General features: G+C 42.7%; 1 protein-coding gene across 3 annotated transcripts in view; it reads right to left on the bottom strand.

Annotated features, from left to right (window-relative positions):
* Window positions 1-6,083: 6,083 nt before the first annotated feature.
* The window catches only part of FNDC1 (fibronectin type III domain containing 1), a 106,110-nt gene continuing 90,943 nt past the window's right edge, over window positions 6,084-21,250 (bottom strand). For all 3 annotated transcript variants that reach the window (XM_042987449.1, XM_042987447.1, XM_042987448.1), the window contains 6 exons: window positions 21,132-21,240; window positions 15,530-15,609; window positions 12,168-12,197; window positions 11,058-11,219; window positions 9,598-9,720; window positions 6,084-6,998 (listed from right to left, as the gene is read on the bottom strand). In XM_042987449.1, coding sequence (XP_042843383.1) covers window positions 6,883-6,998; window positions 9,598-9,720; window positions 11,058-11,219; window positions 12,168-12,197; window positions 15,530-15,609; window positions 21,132-21,240 — 620 coding nt within the window. In that variant the 3' untranslated portion in view covers window positions 6,084-6,882. The remainder of the gene's footprint in view (window positions 6,999-9,597; window positions 9,721-11,057; window positions 11,220-12,167; window positions 12,198-15,529; window positions 15,610-21,131; window positions 21,241-21,250) is intronic.

The raw sequence follows: 21,250 nt of genomic DNA, 5'->3' as shown, positions 1-21,250 counted from the left end.
GTTCAGTCATTACTGGTGCTCCCTCCTATGCCCCACTTTCCTTCTCCCTCACCAAATCCTAGGTCTTTCCCAGAACTGAGCATTTGGGTGGCCTTTCCTGCTTCCAGCCTCCAGTTGCCCGTGATGCAATCATCCACTCTATTGATGTTCATTCACGTTCACCAACTGACATCTGGTATACTTGTTTGCATGTTTTCCATCTGCTCCATGATATACAATCTCTATGAGGGCAGGGATTGGGTGCACAGCCACAGTACCTAGAGGAATGTCTGGCACATATTTTTAATTCAATTGGCATTAGCAGGGTGCATGAAAGAAGGGGTGGCTTGTCACTGTGTGTTCACTCCCAGGCCTACACAGCTGAAGGAAACACCCTCGTGCTCCTTGCGGTGCGTCAGTGGGAGAAGGCTCCGGATGTAGTCAGCTAGAAACGTCTGTGAGCTCAGCTCCATCCCTACTGGCTCACTACATTCATCCTCGTTCCACCACATCCCTGGAGAGATGGGAAGGAATGGCCTGAAGGGCCTATCTAGCAACTACCCACCATCTTGGGGGAAATATCTCCTCCCCACAGTAACCCCCAAAGCATTCATCCCCTGCCCTTGCATAAATCCCTTTAATGTTATTAGGCTTTTGAAAAGAAAGGTAGAGGAGAAAGTTGCCTTCAGGTATTATCCAAAGTCCCTTAAAAAACAAGAGGACTTGGCTGCCATTTTGGAGCCAGGAAAGGAAGAACCATGTGGCGAATGGCTCAATGACAAACTGGTAAGTATTCAAGTGCTGCCAAACCTCAATAATTGGAAAAGACCGACCGGTGTCCACTGGATTGAGCCACTAGGGAGACTGGGGCCAGGGGAGCTGGGTGTGAGGTGGGTCACAGAGGCCTGGGTGTGGCAGTGGTGTGACAAATGTGTGGGATGAGGTGGAAGGCCAGGGCATAGAGTGGGCACACTGCAGGCTCATGGGAGACTGGTGGCTTCACCTGCTGGCTCCATCTGCCTTGAGAGGTGAAGAGTCTCCTGAATGAGGGGCAGTGGAGGATGCAGGTGAGTGGCGATGGGGAGCAGATGTCAGCACCCTGGGGACAGGCTGATAAACCTTTGCAGAAAGCTGCAGGGATCTGAGGGAACCCTAGACAGACTGGCAGGCTGAAGGAGCATGTTTTGCTCATTGATAATCTTGGATCGAAAAGCTTTGTCTTTTCAATTCCTATCTATATCTTCGCCATATGCTTACCCTGTTAACGAATATTTACTGTGAGCCCACTCTGTGTGGACTCTGTGACAGGCAGGAGCAGCTGGAGGGGGCAGCAGGAGGGCAGAGTGGTGGCTGGGTTGTTGGTGTCAATGGGTATGTTGGGGGCATGAGTGGGGGGTGACCAGATTGTGGAGCACCTTGGAGGCTGTGGGAAGGACCTAGGATTTTACCCTGAGGAAGGTGGGTATCTCAAAGCACCCAGCAAAGTGTACCTCTCATCACTCCAGAGACGCTCCACAACCACCACCCACCCCTGTGAGTATTCAGGGCCATTTACTTCCAGGGCTATCAAGAAGTTTCCATTTCTGGCTAATTCATTGTATCTCATTCAGGAAGACTATGCTAGTATCAGCCATTTATTTCATCATTGACCTGGTAACAGAAAACTTCCAAAAGACTGTGTATTTGAATACTTTCTTATTTCTGTCCAAAATTTAGAAACTGGGGCACGTGGATAGCTCAGTAGATAGAGCATTTGACTCTCGGTCTTCAGGGTTGTGAGTTCAAGCCCTACATTGGGCATGGAGCCTACGTTAAAAAAAATAGCAAAATTTAACAATTTCCGGGAGCATCTCAGTAAAAGGAATACATTAATTTTTTCTTTAGAAACATATGTGTGGTAGAGTGCATCCAGCCCATAATTTAATCAGAAGTATTTAGAATTATCCTCGAACTTCTTTGATTTGATTCCGCTGATAGAACTGATCAACCCATGCTTGCGTAGCATCTTGCCTGATGTGGATGCCTGGATTCTATCAGGAGATTACCCCAATGGTAGAAAGACAAGAGCATAGAAAACATAAAGCCTCGTAGTGAACAAACATGATACATCCTGAGATTTTAAAATGGCCAGATTTTAAAATGATTCACTTTTCTTATTTGATTTCTTATTCACCTATGTGTATCTGTCCCAAGACATCAGTTATTACCTTTCTCCATATCAAACGGCCCCTGTGCATGGGGCAGGCATAGGCAGTCTGGTTTCTACCAGTTGACACCCCCACGTGGGAAGAGCTGATTTGATCAGCATGTGGACCCTTGCCCAACATATCCAATCAGAGTGTAGTGGGGATATTTGGAACTGGAAACTGAGAGACTTGGAGAGTTGGAGAAGCAAAGTTACAAGGTCTTGTAGACAGATCGCTGCATACAGTGTGGCAGCCAGACACTGCAGTTGTATACGGCAGCCCTTTGGGCCACTTGCATCCAGAGAAAGCCATCTGCAGGGAAGGGAATGGGGCTGTGCACGGAGAGCAGGAGAGACAACACACCAGAGAGGAAAAGAGGAAAGAACAACTACTTCCCAACCTGACAATCCCTGTGACCCAGCAGTGCCTCCCACATATTATTTCCTGTCCTGAGACTGTGCAGTCCAACCTTACACAAACCCTTTACTTAACTCTCGAGGTATTTCTATTCTTGGCCATCAAATAACCACTGCCTGAGAGAATATTGCTTTCCCAATCTAGATCAAACATTTTTGTGCGTGTGTTAAATTTGTCGGCTTCATTTTCTCATTGCTTTAAAAATTTTTTTATTTCAGAGAGAGAGAGAGTGCAAGCAGGGGATAGAGGCAGAGAGAGATAGGGAGAGAGAGAATCCTAAGTAGGCTCCATGCTCAGCACAGAGCCCAACGCGGAGCTCAATCTCATGACCCTAAGATCATGACCTGAGCCAAGAGTCAGATGCTTAACCGAGTGAGCCACCCAGGAGCCCCTGTTGACTTGCAATTTCATATCAATTTCATTTCACTTTTATCATAAACCTTTGCATGCTTAGCTCTCATTTGATTGCTAAACTCTGTACATTAATAATCTCACAACTAAGATTTAAAACCACACCTCATAACAGGTACACTCTGTGGTTTCATACAATTTTACTGAGCTCAACCTGATCTGAGAATGGTTGGAAATGGACAGTTGGGGAGATATTTTTTTTTAAACTCACTTCTAACCTGTAACTACAAAATAGTTACACCTCAAGGAGATGATTTTAAGGCATCTACAACATGTAAGATGCTACACAAGCATGGGCTGATTGATTCTATCAGCAGAATCATCACATAACTGTACTAGTGACTAAGAGCTGATTTCCATGCAGAGAGAGGAACCCCAATGTAACCCCATTTATCACCACATTTCCAAATTCCCCAGCCCCCTTGAACTAACCAAGACATGTGGCTCGAGTAGGTCAAAGGGGAGAAAATAAGTCAAAACTCATCTTGTAAAAGCTGCAAGTTATGTTCTAACCAGATGGTAATAAATATGCATGAAGCCTCCCAAAGAGCGAGTTACCTCCTGAGACCACAGCACAAACAAAGGGTTTGCCAAATGGGAAAATTGGGAACCCAGGATCCAACCACTTGGAGCGTTCAAGCATTATTAGGCTGTAGAGATGGTCAGAAATAAATAGAACTCAAGTAAGAGAAAACTGAATGGACACCTGTTAAGTACTATGTGCTAGTTTTTAAATGCTTAAACCTTCTTTCAACCTCAAGAAAACTGATCCGTAGGTACCCAAACTGTTTCTAATAGGGTGAGATGGTATTTTACACCTTGCAAACCACATATGGTCTCTGTAATATATTACTGGTTTTTTGTTCAGCTGTCTCTTATGTTTATAATGCTTTAAATGCATAGATACCATTCTGAGCTCACAGCCCATAGAAAAACAGGTGTGGGCCTCCAACTGTAAGTTTACACTTCCAGGTATACTTGAGGCTTTTCGGTGATGGACATCTCACTACCTTCCGATGAGACTCCTCTGATGATTGGACTCTTCTAAAACTGCATCCCACTGAGCCAAATGTTCTTTCCCTTTAATTCACACGTGTGCCTACTTCTGACTTCTAGAGTTGGCAAGTTCTTCTTCCTCAGAGCCTCTGAAATAGAGGAAGTCTTCTTTGGGAAAACAGTCCATTAATTTCCTCCGAACTTGGCATGAAGTGGTTTTGAGACCTGTGGTGTTCCGAGAATGTGGCATCCAGAACTGACACAGAACCAGAAACTTGATGTGGCCACCATGCATGTGTTTGGACCATTACATAACCTAGTATGGACAGAGTATCAGTAATAATACCACCACTTATACTGAGATTCTGTGGTTTTTGCTTTTGTTTTGGCTGCTCTGTCATCTGGGGTTTGTAGGAATTTCCATCAAAAACTCCAAGCATTTACTTTCACTAGAAGTTTAGATTTCTATAACGAAATACAGTCTAAGGATCTAGGCAGGGCTTGAAAATCATTGCATGCGTGAATGCAAGTAAATTCTTTTTATTTCTGTGAGGTGAGTATAAATTCCTTCTGAGGGACACATGTCCTTTAGTATGTGAAATGAGCAGACAGTCCTTTGGGGGTGAGGCAGGGAATGTGCCCTTTAGTGTGTGAATCGCAGAGGAGGGGTTGCCTGTGTCTCCAGGATGATCCAGAGCTCTGTATCTTCCAAAGGAGGCCCCGTAACCACAACAGGCTTGTGGAACAGACCAAATGGCTCTCCTCTTGTCCATGCTAATGAATTATTTATACCCGAGGAAACACTTTCAGGAAATGTGCAATCTGCTGGTGCTCTCTCCCCTCCCCAGGGCCTCATTTTGGCATCTTTCTCTGCTCTCCAATAGCATGCTAGTGGAGGCTAAACCCAGACAGAAGTTTGGAGGGGTGGGCGGGAGAAATGGAGGAAGCAAGTTGTGTGTTTATTGGGAAAATTCACTTATATTTAAAGATCAGATCTTTCACTCAGAACTGTGAAGTATGTTTGAACATTCATTTGGATACGGAATAAGGTTTTCAGACATCCTTTTTTAAATAATCCTTTCATGGGCAAAAGCCCCAAAAGCTCCTTAGAGGAGCCCATCCTATTTTGCACATTAAACCGTGAGTAACATACGAACTGGGTATCTAATCTGCCCCCTCAGGAATTCTAGTATCTTCCCAGGTCGTCAGAATGCTTGTATTTTCTTTACTGTTCTTTATCGTGGGAAGGGGATTGTGGAATCTGAGGAGAATATCAGCTTTCACAGCCCCATCGAAAGGACCCTGCAAAGTTACCTGTTTCCATGTAAGTTTTACCTTCAAACCCACCAGATACATCAGGTTTCATCTCAACACAGTACTGGTACTGAAAATAATTGACTCCAGGAGGCTGGACTGAATTCTGCCATTAAATCAGTACACGGTGGTACAGCCTGGGGGCCCCAGAAAAGGGCACACCTCCAGCTCCTTCCGACCATTGCTTCCCCTATGCTGAAATCTTTATGAAAGAAGGCAAAATCTTCATCCCACGGAGCTGCCTGAGGACACAGGGGAGCCAAGCTCATGGAAAGGACACCATATTTTAAAAAGAATTAGAATAACATGTCTTTAAATAAATGCTCTTGTGTGGTAGTCAAAAGGGATAAGATGCTCATATGTAGAGGAGGAAATACTCAGGCAGGAAAGGGGAAAGGATTTTTTTAAACTGGATTTTTAAATCATTTGGGATGTAAAATCTTAGTTATTCCTTTTTTTGTAATGTTTTATTTATTTTGAGAGGGAGAGAGAGGCAGAGAGAGAATCCCAAGCAGGCTCCATACTCACTGGGGAGCCCAATGCAGGGGTTGAACTCACCAACCATGAGATCATGACCTGAGCCCAAACCAAGAATTGGACGCTTAACTGACTGAGCCATCCAGGTGTCCCCAGTTATTCTGAAAACATACGGGATATGTCCCCAGAGAGGCAACTAGTAGTTTTCACCCGGGTCTGGAAAGATTGTCTGTCTCCTTAGGTAGAAAGCACTCGGTCTGTGACTAGGTCACTGCTAACACTGCAGTATCCCCGTCACTCCCACAGTCTAGCGACAGGCACTTCCATTGTCCTCGTTACGTAGCATACAGATCCTGTGGATCCTGTGGATCCTTCCAAAAGATGTTAGTAAACAGTGCCTTTGCTCCAAAAAGTCCCACACACATTTATCTAGTGAACAAGTACAAATTTAGCAACTTTAATCGGTGTTCTTGCAGACAAGTGAGGATAGGTATACGCATATATACATATATATATATACCAAAATTGAGAATTTACAAATATGATTTGGTACATTTGATCTAGTAGTGGGTAAGTCCATGGAATAAATCTGAAGTAGGATATATTTCTTTTGGTGGTGTTTTTAGTAATTCAGTTCTACTGCATAGAGAGTGATCTGAAACTTAAATTTGACTAATTTTGGAAGAGTCCAATGAGAGAAAAGAAAGCATGTAGCAGTCCCTGAAGCAAGCGCATGTTTACTTATGCTGTTCCCTGGAGACGACATGTCTGAATTTTGTGCCTAAAAAGTGTGAAAACTGTACTCAATCAGTGGGCATCCCCTACCGTAGTTGCGTGTTTCTCTGGGATGTGCTATTACAAGGAAACCACGTGGAGAAGCAAAGTTAACAGCAACATTGAACTGTGTGTAGTCCAGGCCAAAGAGGAGGACTGAGTTCCAGACTGAAGACGCCTGAAATGTCCGGTGTCCACCATGTGGCCTTGCTGGCACCCAGGGTCGGTGGGGCTTGGAACGCTCTCTGTCTGTTCCTGCTCTCAGCCCCTAGTGCAAGTTAGCCCAGGGGGGCCGGACGGGGCAAGTTTCAGCACGATCATCCCATGGTTACCACTTCCCTGGAATGGAGACCCCACACTCATACCAGCCCACATAGTAGTAGGGGGTTCCAAAACCAATGTTGCCAAAGCTGACTGGCTCCTGGCGATACTGGCGATAGTAGCCTAAAAGGGCAAAAGGAAAGAGAGGGAAAGAAAGTGCATCTGTGATATTGTGATTTATAATAAGAATTATATACTTGGTCTTCATCCCTGTTCCTGGCACACAGCTCCTAAAACTCTTGGATTCCCTAAGTGATAAGAGTGGTTAAGGTATCTGGACATTCATAACAAATGCCTTGGACCACTCCTGAGATTATGCTAATGAGATTACCTTCAGAAAGCATCTATGGGCGGGGCTAGTCACCAGAGAGGACAACCATGTGATTAGAGGGTGTGACTTTTGGTCCCACCTCCTGGCCTCTGCGGAGGGGACAGGGGCTGGACATTGAGTTCAGTCATGAAGGGCTAGTGATTTCTTAAAGCATGCCTATGTAAGGAAGCCTCCACAAAAACACAAAAGCACGATGTTCTGAAAGCTCTGGGCTGGTGAACAGGTTCAGATGCTGAGAGGAGGGCACTCCCAGAGAGGGTGTGCACACTCTGTGCCCTTTCCCCACACTGTGCCTTATGTGTCTCTTCCACCTGTCTGCTCCCACCCACTGTACACTTTTATAATAAGCTGGTCAGTACCCTAGTAAGTAAAATGCTTCTCTGAGTCTTTTTTATTAAGTGTATTTATTTATTTTGAGAGACATTCATGAGTGGGGGAGGGGCAGAGAACGAGAGAGACAGAGAATCTCAAGTAGGCTCCACAGTGTCAGCGCAGAGCCTGACATGTGGCTCGATCCCACAAACCGTGAGATCATGACCTGAGCCAAAACCAAGAGTTGGACATTTAACTGACTGAGCCACCCAGGCACCCCTATTTTTTTTTTAAGTTTATTTATTTATTTTGAGAGAGAGAGAGAGAGAGAGAGAGAATGTTTCTCTGAGTCTTGCAACTCTCAGCAAGATTCCCACCTATCCTCACAGAATTTAGGGCCTCCTGACTTGCCTGGAACCTCAAGCTTCCAGGTTTAATTCTTGGAATCTGGGGTAGGCTTTTAGATCTCTTTCCAGTGAATCTCTCCAAGGAAAGAATACTATAGCATTTCTGAGCAGTTCTCCCATAAAGTTAAAGTGAGGCCCCAACCTGCTCAAAAAGCGTTTGTGGCAACTCCCCTTTGGCCCTGTTCATTCTTGCCAGATGAAAGGTTACCCGCCGTTCTACCAGTGAGCATGCTAAGTAAGCAGCACCTCTATTCAGAACCAAAACCATGGCCACAGTCGCAGAAACACAGTGAACTATAAATAATGCATAGTAACCCTGGGGCAATGCAAGATTCTGAAAAAATAAAGAAATGTGATATATTTTATATACTGACTATGGTGGTTAATTTTATGTCAGTTGGGCAAGGCCATGGTACCCAGATATTTGGTCAAGTATTCTAGATGTTTCTGTAAAAACGTTTTTAGATGAGATTAACATTCAAATCATCAGACTTTGAGTAAAGCAGGTTATTCTAGAATGTGGGTGGGCCTCATCCAATCAATTGAAGGCCCTACTAGGAAAAGATTAACCTCCCCTGAAAAGGTGGGTATTCTGCCAGCAGACTGCCTTCAGACTCAAACTGCCACACGTACTCTTCTTTGGGTCTCCAGCCTACTGGCCTAGTCTGCAGATTTTGGACTTGCCAGTCTGTATAATCATATGAGCCAACTCCTTAAGACACTTCTCCCTCAATCTCTCTCTGTCTCTCTGTTTCTCTCTTTCTTTCTGGTTCTGTTTCTTAGGAGAACTCTAATCACTTATTTTACTGTTTTGTGTATTTTACTCTATCTTAACTCTTTAAAAATGGGCAATTTGCATGCCAGCCTATTGTATCTTTTTTTGTAAACTAAAACATGTTGCTGGAACATGTCATGTCTTGAAAATGCTAGATCACTAAGAGTTAAGTGCATAATGGAAACAGTGCTGTACCTCATTCAGTTGTTCCGTTTACTTTTTTGGCAGTTGAGGGAGTTGGTAGTGTATTACAAGTTGTTAACCTTTAAGAGTGATATACTTTGTTCTCACTCTATAATGCCTAATGAAATAGTTGATACACTATCTTCTGAAGTGTATGATAAGCTATGGTTGGTTTGCATGTTCATTGGCTCTTTCCTCCTTTGTACCCTTGTTTGTGCCATCCTCTGCCTGGAAGACTCTCCAATCTCTGCATGTCTAGGTCTTCTTATGACCCAGCTCAGACTCTGGCTCTTCTTCCCCAATAGCTTCAAGTGGCCTGCCTCCCTACTGTGCAGACTATAATCTGCACAATTACCTGATAATAGGACAATTATGTGATGTAATTCTTGTCATTATCTGTATTTTAAGTTGTTCTTTAAATTAGTTACCTTTCACTATTTGTTTACCTTTCCCAGTTACAGAGCAGGGAAGTGATTGTTCTGAGAGTATGGACAAGGTCTTATATTCCTTGGTATCCCTGCCTTTCCTAAGTTCACCCCAATTCTAGCACATGGTTGGAGTATTTTGCTGATTCCTTATTTTTATGATCCAAAATGTTACCAACACCTGTCTTTAAATGGCAAACAAAAGGGAGAGTTCTGGTGATTTTCTCCTTACATTAGCCTTCCTCTCCCAGCCCCCAGGGTGGTATAATCAGGCCTTTGTTCTAATTACCTTGAATGGTGGGGAGAGCTTCTACGTAGGATTGAGGCCCTGTTCTTCCATCAAGGTGTGAATCCACAAACTGGCAGTGGTCTTCACCTCTTCCCCAGCTGTCTCCAATGTTGTAGAATGTATCTGCATGAGGGAATATAATGGGTCAGTGACTGGTCAAAAAATGTACAGCTGGTTTGAGAGTTCGCACAAGCTTTGGAGACCATTTGAACTGGGTACTTAAATTCTGTGTGTCATACTTTCCACATTGGAAAAATTATAATGGCACCAACCTCATAAGTGTTGTAAGGATTCAGCAAGCTTGTGTATGCTAAATACTTAACAAGTCCTCACTAAATGGAAACTATTAATATAATAGGCAGTTTCAGCTTTTAACTGGTAGGGCTTTTTACTCCTTGGTTCTTTAAGAAAAGGAATAGATGAAACTGTGATAGAGAATATATTATGAGATAATTACAAAAGGCATGAAGATCTGTAAAAAATAGAACCTATTTTCATACATAACTAGAAGTAGGGTGTGTGTCTGAGTCATAAGCTGCTGTCCGTGGTACTGAACCACAGCTGCACAGTAGGGCAGTTGTTTCAGTCAACCCTGGGATACTGGAGTGGCTGTGTAATCTCTCCCGGGAATTCTGATGCAGGGCACGGAAAGCACAATGGTGGGTGAGAAAAGAAAGAGCACAGATAAACAAATAGACAGTTGGTGTTAGGAGAGGTACACACACTGAGAAACTGCCAGAGTGGAGAATGGTAGGGAAGACTTTGTTTTGACGTTGTCTTTAAATGATCACCACTAGCATGAAAAACAAAAACAAAAACAAAAACAAAATGACACATGAAAAAAATCTATAGCAGCTGAATAAAGGTTTTAAAAATGTATGTAGTAAAGTCTTAAAGGTGTGCAAGTTTTAAAATAAAAAAAACCATATTTGTATAGGTGGATGAGTCAAAGCCAGCTGGGTAGAAATGGCATTTTGAAATAGTAGCTCAAGATACTCATGAAATTCTTTAATGCCTTACCATAATGAAAACAATGCAATTTTTATTCAGACACAGAAAAAAATAATACTTCTGATGTATGCTTCACCATCTACAGTTTTTCTTCACAACGGTGTGGCAATGGCAAGGACTAGAGTGGGCAGAACTGTTCTTCAATACTTCTGGCTTATGCTCATACCTATTATTATTGAATTAATGGCAAAGAAAATTGGACTTCATATATCTACCAGAATTTTAGACCTCATTTCTAAAATGTAGTGGATTTAAAAAATACAGAAAACAAAAACGAGTAACTCCAAAATAGAGCCTAAATATCCAAATTGTGTTGAGCCAGAGTGAGATATAATGGGTCCACACTTCAAATACATTCTGATGCACCTGCTATGTCAATTTAATACCTGGTAAAATAAAAAATTTCCATTTCCATACCTTCCCACACCACACCATTCTCAAAGACCTACCTTTCAGGTTGTCACTGAGGTAGATCTTATACCGCAGTGAATTACAAAGAACAACTCCCACAAATTTTCTATACCACGTCCGCTTCACATACTGCCGGCCGTGGCAGTCCGTGTAGCTGGGGTCATGTTTGAAAGCAAATGGGATCCAGATGGGCTCACCACCTTGATAATACAAAACATAATCTCTAAGTCATGGCACTCCACAACATTTATTGTCACACAAAGTATCAGAAAATCTGACTTGTTCACTGGCCTTTCCCCTCCTCTCAGGGCTTTTCTCACCTCCTCAGTGGGCACCCTTTTCCTCATTCCCCTTCTTTCTTGGCACTGAAGTACAATTGAGGAGTTCCTCTTACCTGAACATATTTCAAGTACTGTATTTGCATTTCTATAAGGGATTCTTGAAGTAAGAAAAGGCCTTTAAGCCCCAAGGCAAATAAGATATAATGGCATATTTGATCTTTTGGGACATGCCATCCTACCTCTCCACTCTGAAAGTCCCTCAGCATAGGCTCCTACTGTTCCTGTCACTCATAAGACCTGTCTTGAACTTGAGCAATAGGGCTTTCACAGCTGGTTTGAAACACCAAGTAAAAGATGCGTTGTACACTTAATCCATTTTTCTCTCTTTTCAGCAATTTAAAATATTGAAAGGGAATATAAATATAGTTATCTATTTCATTGATATTGGCCACTCCATAATGGTTTTCTTTTATAGATATTAGCTGCTAGGGTCCTATAAAAAAAAAATTCTCAGATCATTCTTTTTCCTAGATCAGGATGAAGAGTACAAGGAAACCACAGAAGTTGTCAAAAAATCATAAAAATGCAAAAATGGTCAGGGAGCCTAGGTGGCTCAGGGGATTAAGCTTCCGACTTCAGCTCCAGTCATGATCTCATGGTTCCTGGGTTCGAGCACCACGTCCAGCTCTGTGCTGACAGCTTGGAGACTGCCCCTCTTCCACTCATACCCTCTCTCTCAAAAATACATTAAAAAAATGCAAAAATGGTCTAGCATTTCTACTTGTAATCATAGCAATCTCATATTCAGTATTCAACATGATTACTAGAATGTCAAGTTTATTATGTACATCAAGAAGAGAAACTTACCGGGTGGCCTCACAACAAGCAGAGGATTGTCTGTAGAGTGAAAAAAAAAATAATTGACTTCACTATCATATTTCACAACCATGCAATTGTTGAAATGTTTATTGTAACTGAGAGTGCTAACTGAAGAACTCCCTGGAATAGATACAATATATTTTATTTGAGAGATGCCAATGTTTTCCTTAGTTTTTATTTTCTAAGCATTTCCTTCTGAGAAATATTCTTTTTCTTTTTTTATATATTAAATATAATTTATTGTCAAATTGGTTTCCATACAAAACCCAGTGCTCATCCCAACAAGTCCCTTCCTTCCTGCCCATCACCTATATTCTTTTATAATTAAATTGCCTTATTATTTATATAGAAGTTGTGGGACAATATAGTTAAGATTTTGATTTGGGTACTACAAAATAATTCAATATTTGTCATTTTTAAAAGATGTGTCTATCTTGACAAAAAAGTTTGGTTTCTTAAAAAGGTAAACATATACCTACTATCTGATCTATCCACCCCATTCTTTAGTATTTATCCAAGAGACATGTCCGTGCAAATACTTGTCCATGCAAACACTTTGCACTTGTCCATGCAAACACTTGTACATGAATGTTCATAGCAGTTGTGTTTGTAATAGCCAGAAAGTAGAAGCCAACTCAAATGTCTACGAACAGGTGAACGGGTAAGTTATGGCACAGCCATATGATGGAATATTGCTAAGTAATAAAAGAGAATAAACTATTGATATATACAATATGGATGGATGGATCTCAAAATGATTTTGCTGAGTGAAAGAAGCCAGACAAAAGAGTTCACACTGTATGATTTCATTTGTATACAATTCTAGAAAGTGTAAATAATCTAGAGAGATGGAAAGCAGAGGAGTGGTTGCCTGGAAACAGGGGAGAAGATGGGCGCATGGCGGGGACAGGGGAGTTGGGTTGCACAGCAGTAGTGAGCACATTGGGGTGATAGTGATATTCACTAGCGTGATTGTGGTGATGGCTTCAAGGGGGTAAACACTTTAAAAGCTACTGAGTTGTACACCGTGTGTGTGTGCGGCTTACTGTATGCCACTTGCACCTCAACAAAGTGGTACTTAAAATCTCTGTATCTTAGCCCAAATAATGCCACTTAAGAAAATACAGAACTAGCTTTTTAAGGAATGCTGCTTTAGAAAAAATTCATTTTTGTGGTGCCTGGGTGGTTCAGTCAGTTAAGGGTCCAACTTTGGCTCAGGTCATGCTCTCCCGGTTTGCAAGTTTGAGCCCCGTGTTGGGCTCTGCTCTTACAGCTCAGAGTCTGGAGCCTGGTTCAGATTCTGTGTCTCCCTCTCTCTCTGCCCCTCCCCACTTGTGCGAGCATGCATGCACGTGCTCTCTCTCTCTCTCTCTCTCTCAAATAAACACAAATAAACCTTAAGAAAGAGTTACTTAAAAAGAAATAGTTCATTTTTATAAAATGCCATGGGCTAGGTAAACATGGGCCATTCATTTTTTTTTTTTAATGATCATAAAGAAAAATTGTTCTTTAAGGGTAAATATCCTGTGAGTTTCAACACATGCATTTGTTCTTGGAACCCCCACAAGCAGGATACAGAATATTTCCATTACCCAAATCTCCCTTGAGCTACCCCTTTGTACAGATCTTTCATTCACTCTCATAGAACAGGGACCTACCATTAGCTGTAAGTGTGAATGCCTGTTTTGCTCTCCTGCTCTTAAGTTTCAACAGTCTGCTGAAAAAAATGTCAAATACTCCAGGGCAGGGTGGAGGGGAACATACGGAACAACAGCACAGCACAAACAACAACCAAAGCTTGCCCCTGTGGTGCAGCCTACATTACATGTACACGTTTGCTTCATGGATTTTTATGTTCGGCAAGTGCCAGAATTCAATTAGTTGACAATGTTCCTGTTGTCAAGTAACCACTTTCAGCGGGGCTGTGCAAAGGGAAGGAGAAGCTTGAACAAACTCACTGAACAAGCAAAGATGCCCAGGGCAAATAATTGTCAAATTGCAAGTAATTATCAAATTGTCAAATGGCATACGTAAGGATCTCCTCGGAGCTGACTGTAAAAGACAGTCTTCTTCAGAGGGGTGGGGGGGCCAACGCTCACTCTTTGGAAGCCACAACGGTTAGGGTGGGGGCACGGCAGGACTTTTCTTAGGAGGGGGAGTAGCAGAGAGCTATCTCTTTCAAACTGTATGGCAGTCTCAGAAATTACATTTCTGTTCTCAGACTTGGGGACAGAATTTCTTGATAGCTTTCTAGATTTGAATTATTTTTTTCTATACACTTTTATCATGTTAATTCTGATCATCACCAAAGGTCCACTCTCTTTTTAGGAAATGTAGCCATGAACTAGACACGTTCCCTTCTTTACCAAATTAACCCTTGGAAATGATTTCCTCTCTTTCTTAATTATTAATGAGGAACACACTTCTTAAATGAAACTAGTAAAAACGCTTTTGAGGTCCTTTGCCAGCATTTCTAGTATGAAGCATATTCCCATGAAAGATTTTATCTTTTCTACTTACTGTGATGCAGATTTCAAATCATCACACTTAAAAATAGCTTCCAATGACAAATGTCCTGGGATCGAACTACGTGTGGGAAATAATCTAACCAAAGAGAAGCGAGAGCAATTTTAGCGCACAGCCAGTTCACACGGGCTTCTGAAGGTGACCTGGTTCATTCAGGGTCATAGGTAACAGCTCCCAGCATAGTTTCCTGTGTGGAAAGGCTGCTAACCCAGGACTGTGGCCATGGCCAGTTTGTGCACATTGCTGTGGACCATGACCACAAGAACACCTTATGGGAGGGCCAGAGAGCTCTGGACACCAGCATGCCCCAGTGCACCGACATCCTCTGAGTGACACTGCTTATAAGACTGGCTGCTATTCTAATTAAACTCTCCGTATGAAGTAAAGACATCTTTGTCTCCTGGCAAAAGAAGCATCTTGAAGACCTGACTAATTGGAAGAAGCAACCGCCTCTCTGGCCACATGACATCGATGCTCTTCAGCTGTTTGTAATAAAAAAAAAAATTAGCTCTGTAACTAAATCTTCTACAGAGAGATTCAAACTTATCTTTCCCACATGGTTGAAAACTAGATTTTTCCCTTTCATTGGAATTTGACCTTTCCACTTTCCAGGCAGTTCCCAATGACGATTACTCTTAATTTTATTATCCAGATTTTAGCACAGCAGAAAGAAAACGATGTTTATTTTATGAAGTGATACCCAATATGAACTCATTAAATAGAAAAGATTTGTACTTCTTCAGTTTTTATTCCATTGTAGTCAGGATTCCAAGTGATTTGTCTTTGAGAAAAGGAGAAGAATGAGAATATGAAGTTGCAGATACCTGATTCTGTAACAAATGAGACCGAAGGGCTGATGGGTCCGTAGCCATGTGGATTTTTGGCTTGAACTTTAAAATAATACCTGAAATTGGAAGAAAACATTTTTTGAAAGAGAAGCTTCTTTAATTTCTGTGTAATAAGACAGATTCCCCAACTATTAAGCATTTGCTCTGTGGAAGGGCTTGACTGTAATTTTTTTTTTCTTTTTGAGAAAGAGAGAGAGAGAGAGCAGGGGGAGGTACAGACAGAGGGAGAGAGACAGCTCAGTGTGGAGACCTATGTGGGGTTCAATCCCACAACCATGAGATCATGATCTGAGCCAAAATCAAGAGCTGGACGCTTAACCAACTGAGCCACCCAGATGTCCTGAGTATTTTTTTTTAAGTTTATTTATTTATTTTGAGAGAGAGAGAGAGAGAGAGAGAGCAAGTAAGAGAGGGGCAGAGAGAGAGAGAGAGGGAGACAGAATTCCAAGCAGGCTCCACACTGTCAGCACAGAGCCTGACATGGGGCTCAAATTCACAAACTGTGAAATCGTGGCCTAAGCCGAAACCAAGAGTCAGACACTTAACCAACCAAGCCACCCAGCGCCCTGGAGTGTTACTTAATACATCACTGATATTCATATTTTTCCTGAACTTTCTCATTTTCTAGTAACTTTTCAAAATAATACAATTAACAGCATAGACTAATGTAGCTGATGGCAACAGAAGGAGCAAATCGGGCAAATAAGCCACTTAGGGAGTGTGTGTTCCTTAAGGCATCAAGGCTACATGGCCCCACACAGGCTCATCCCTGGATGGACACCCCTCTCGCCCTGCTCTTGCCCCACTTGAGTTCCACAGCTTGAGAAGGAGAAGCTAGACACTTACAGAGCAGAATTCAAATGTAACCTAATTCTTATCACTGGACTCTGTGGAAAAGCAGGATGTTTGACCCAGTAATGATGCAACTCACTGTGGGCAGGGAGAAGTCAGCCAGTCCCGAGGTTGGCCTCCTCAGTGGAACTAACCTGACAATGATGTTTTGGGCATGGACAAGTACTATGGTTGGCTCTGGAGCTCTAAAAGTCACTGAGTTTCAAGCTTCTGTGCCTCAAGGAAAGAGAAGCAAGTCCAAGAAGGGGAAGAGGCCTGGAGAGGTTCTGCTGTGGATTAATCTTTGTCTTGGAACAGAGAATGGGCTTGTTCATCTAGCGGGAGACTGACAGGCCAAGCAGGTTGGGAGTCCCTAGACATCTTGGTTTGTGCTCGTAGGAGCTGCAGGACAAGAAGTGGTGGTTACAAACTACAGGAGCCCAACACCACAACTGTGACCCACTAAATCTACTGTTAATCTTCGTGGCTTCTCTACCTCTGGAACACCAGATACTACCTGTGCTCCTGTGGTCCTTAGCTACTTATAGGTGAAGAAGGAAGTAAGAGACCCCTGTAAGTGGTGGTTCTGCCGTTTCCGAGAGTCCGTAACAAGCCTTTGCCTATCTATGGTCAGTCGTGGCACACAGGTTATATGCATTAATTAAAGTGTGCTAAATTTTCAAGAGGTGGATTATTTATTCAGATTGCAAATTCATACTTCTGTTACATCACTGTCCCAGTGCCAAGCCCTCGGACCTTCTGAGATCACCAAGGGAGTCTTGGGCCTCACAGTTACCCAGAGATATTTGACATTGGGCTTGATTAAACAGCAAAGAAAAGCTCATTTGGGAAATCTGGTCTTCTTTTAAGCCTTTCAAGAAAGTCACTCACATCTCATTTAGAAGAGAATCCTTTTTAAATTTCATTTAAAAAAAAGATATGCACAATTAAGAACATATGAGTTTCCAAATCTCAATTCACTCAGCAGTCTGTGTTTTCCCAATTATGCATACTTTTATTCAGTGGTTATGGAGTTATTTAAGGCAAAATTCTGCAGGCAGTGGGTTTGGCATACGTCAATGATACTGGTCACACTTACAGATACTTTCTTTCCTTAAAAAGGGAAATCAAAACCTAAGGAATGACACATACTCAGAGGCTCCATGAGACATTTCTGCTGAATATTTCTTAAGCCATCGCTGCAGCGGTCCTGATACCAGTCCCCAGGGTCCACCGAGGGCAGCACAGCTCTACAATTGTGGAGATGGCACAGGACGCCAGACTCGTCCGATTGCGTCACTGTATCAATTCTGTCTCACCACTGAAACCTAAGTGTTCCCCTCATCCACCTTCTCTGTCCACGCAGTTACTCTGTCCTCCAACAAAGCCCTCGTGGCCCAATTCCAAGGACATATTTCCATTTGAACCTCACCTAGTGTGTCAAAGCAAATTTAAATACACTAAGCTGAAAAACATGAAATTATGAAAAAAAAAGTAAGGTTCCTACTTTCAAAACCACATTAAACTTCTTCTAGAAACTAAAATATATATATTTCAAGCACTGAATAGTCTCTGACTCACCCAAGTAACAAGAGCAATCCAACTTTGCCTTCTTATATAAGTTCTTGGCACCTTCTTTTGAATAGCTCCCCAGCCTAAGTCTTTGTGCTTTAAGTATAAATGAAACATGCAGACTCTAGAAAGTGATCTGGGACCAATATGGGTGAACAAGGTGTGCAATGTCCATGTAAATTCAAGTACAAGATTCAGTTACAAAGAACCAAAGCTTAGTTTTTTACACAGTGGCTCGTCTAGAGGGGACTTCCTATGTCTCCCACAGGGTCTCAGGTGGGATCTGGAGAAGCCCTGAGGATAGTGCTGACAACAGGGACATGCAGCCTCCATGGAATAAAGACGAGGACCACTAATGTGGATCCACCAGAGACATTCTATATCAGTGTAACACAGGGAGAAGATGGGCGTCTCTACATCAGGCTGTTCACGGGGGTTTTGAGGAAATCTGCGGAGAGGAGCCATGTGTGCTCTGTGCCTTGGCCAGCACTCTCCATCAGAAGAAGGAATAGTGGTGCCTGGGTGGCTCAGTTGGTTAAATGTCCAACTCTTGGTCTCAGCTCAGGTCATGACCTCACGGTTTGTAGGTTCAAGCCCCATGTTGGGCTCTGTGTTGACACTGTGGATCCTGCTTGGGATTCTCTCCCCTACCCTGCCTCTCCCCTGCTTGTGTGCTCTCTCTATAAATAAATACATAAACTTAGAAGAAGAAGAAGAAGAAGAAGAAGAAGAAGAAGAAGAAGAAAAGGAGGAGGAGGGAGAGGAGGGGAGGAAGGAGAAGAAGAAGAGGAGGAGGAGGAGGAGAAGGGAGGAGGAGGAGGAAGAGGAAGAGGAGGAGGAGGAAGGAAGGAAGGAAGGAAGGAAGGAAGGAAGGAAGGAAGGAAGGAAGGATTTAGCAGGCATCCTAGAGAGAAGGCTACAGTAGCAGCTGCTATTTCCAGCCTGTCCATCAGGGCACTGACTGTGGGTGGAGGGTAAAACAGGAGCCTCAAGGGACTCCCAAGACCCTCTGGGACCAGCCTGTCCAGCCTCCTCTCTTCCTCCTCTGCCACCACACTGGCCTCCTTTCCTTCCTAGAACATACCATGCTTTTGGATGTCCTTTCTGCCTGGCCTTGTCCCATCCACATTCTCCAGATTAACTGCTGCTTACTACTACCCCAGGGAAGCCCACTTGACTGCCCCCCCCCACAAGTTCAGGAAAAAAGTCCCCTATTATACTCTGCCTCAGGACACTGACTCGTGAAATTTTATTATTTATATTATTGCTGAAGAACTGTGAGCTCCATGAAGACAAGGCCACGGTGTAGTTTACAGTCTACCTCCCCCACCCTAATCCACCCCCTCGACCCCCAACTGATCCCACCCCTTTTCTCAGTGCATAGTCTGGTGCCTGGCACAGAGAAAATACTAGGTACATATTTAAGGAATCATGAGCCCTCATGCAGACCTGTTGGAAGAATGAATATACCTTCCTCCTGCATAACCATCTCCTGACATTATCCAAAACTCAAGATCAGCCTAGCAGCAAAAGTTGTAGAAAGAACATTGGCCATGGGGTGGGGATTCAGGAGACTGGGATTCAAGTTCTACCACAGAAGCTATGAGGAAGAACCTCTCTCACACCTCTTTCAGCCTTGTGACACTGAGACTGTTCTGGAAAAGCACTGTCACTCACACAAACACAAAAATTGGATATTGACTCCATTGTCTTAAATTTGTTGTTTTTGTTTGCTTTAATTAATCAGTTTTTCATAATTACTAGGGAAAAATAAAGAAAAGTGCTTTTCTCTGGTTCCTGCTTTGCTCCTTGCTTTTTATTCAAATCCTGAAGCCCATAATAGTTTGTGAACACTTAGCTCAGGTAAGTCCACATGGCAGTTCCAAGCCACCGAAGAAGGTTCTCAGCTGGTTCACAAGTGTCTCAGTACCCATGGCTATTGCCTAGTTTCTAGCCCTTTGGCACATTTCTGTTTAGGAAAAGTATTTTGTTTCAACCTTCTCTGTGTTCCTCTGATTGTACAGAAAATGAGACCTCAGGTCCACAGACATGTCATTTAGAGCTCTTTGCTCCATAAATAAGGGCTTGATGTGACACTGATGTGCTGGAGTCATTTGTATGGGCTTGAGAAAGCCAATTATTAAATATTCAAGAATCATGCAGGCCCACTGGTAGCCTGGAATTGGCCATGGCAAGAGTATTCACACTACAGAAATTGGTAAACACCATCAATCAGGGATTTTTCTCCCCAGAGAGCTGGTTTACATACACACCATACTTGACCATCATGTTCTTGGTGCTTTGTCCATTTTCATCCACCAGAAAAGCTTTTCTGATGATCATTACCATCAAAACCAGATAGTATAAAAGAGGAAATGCACACTCACCCTCTTATTGCCTTGGGAATAAGTTTTGTAGCTCTCATACTGAGAGCCAGAAACTCTGGTTCCCAGATGGCCCTCGGGCCAACCAGTCACTGTCCAGTTTCAGAAGATGCACTTGTAACCTTTATTAATGTGTAAAATGCATCTTTCTAAATGGTCTGATCTTCTACATCACAGAGTCTGAGTACCAGTTAACTAATATGTTTAGTAATTGCTGCCCCATTGATGTCACATATGAAGGCTGTGCTGCCTAAAGCCACCGCATGATTGACTGCATATGGATCCATTCCCCTTCAACACACAGAGCCACCTTTCTTTCCCCAAGGGTAAGTAGTGTCTAGTCTCTGGAAAACTGGTAATAAAATAGAAACATGATAGACTAACAATCACAATAGAGTAATTTCTTCTAAGAAAATACATGACATACAGTGAGCATCCCTGGAAACTCTATGAGAAGTAAATAGAGAGTGCAACAGAAATCATAAAACCTATTCATCGATCTTTTCATTTTCAACCTGAGGATATCTGTGACCACACACACAGGTCTCTCTCTCTCTTTAAAAAAAATTTTTTTGAGAGAGAGAGAGCCTATGCAAGCTAAGGAAGGGAAGAGGGGGAGAGAAAGAGAGAATCTTAAGTAGGCTCCATGCTCAGTGCAGAGCTCAATGAGGGGCTCCATCTCATGACCATGAGATCATGACCTGAGCCAAAATCAAGAATCAGACACTTAACTGACTGAGCCACTCAGGCACCCCTCTCTCTGTTTCTTTTTAATGATGAACACATCATACCTTGTATTTGGCTTCAAGTTCTCAATGGGCAAATGAGTTACCGACGAAGCTTGAGTAGACCACTTGTTCCTAATGAAGTCTTCATAGGATGCACTGTAAACCAAGTAACCTGCAAGTGG

Source organism: Panthera tigris, chromosome B2, assembly GCF_018350195.1.
Source record: "Panthera tigris isolate Pti1 chromosome B2, P.tigris_Pti1_mat1.1, whole genome shotgun sequence".
Lineage (NCBI taxonomy): Eukaryota > Metazoa > Chordata > Mammalia > Carnivora > Felidae > Panthera > Panthera tigris.
Note: the sequence above shows the minus strand (reverse complement) of the source record. Positions and strands in the feature narration are given on the sequence as shown.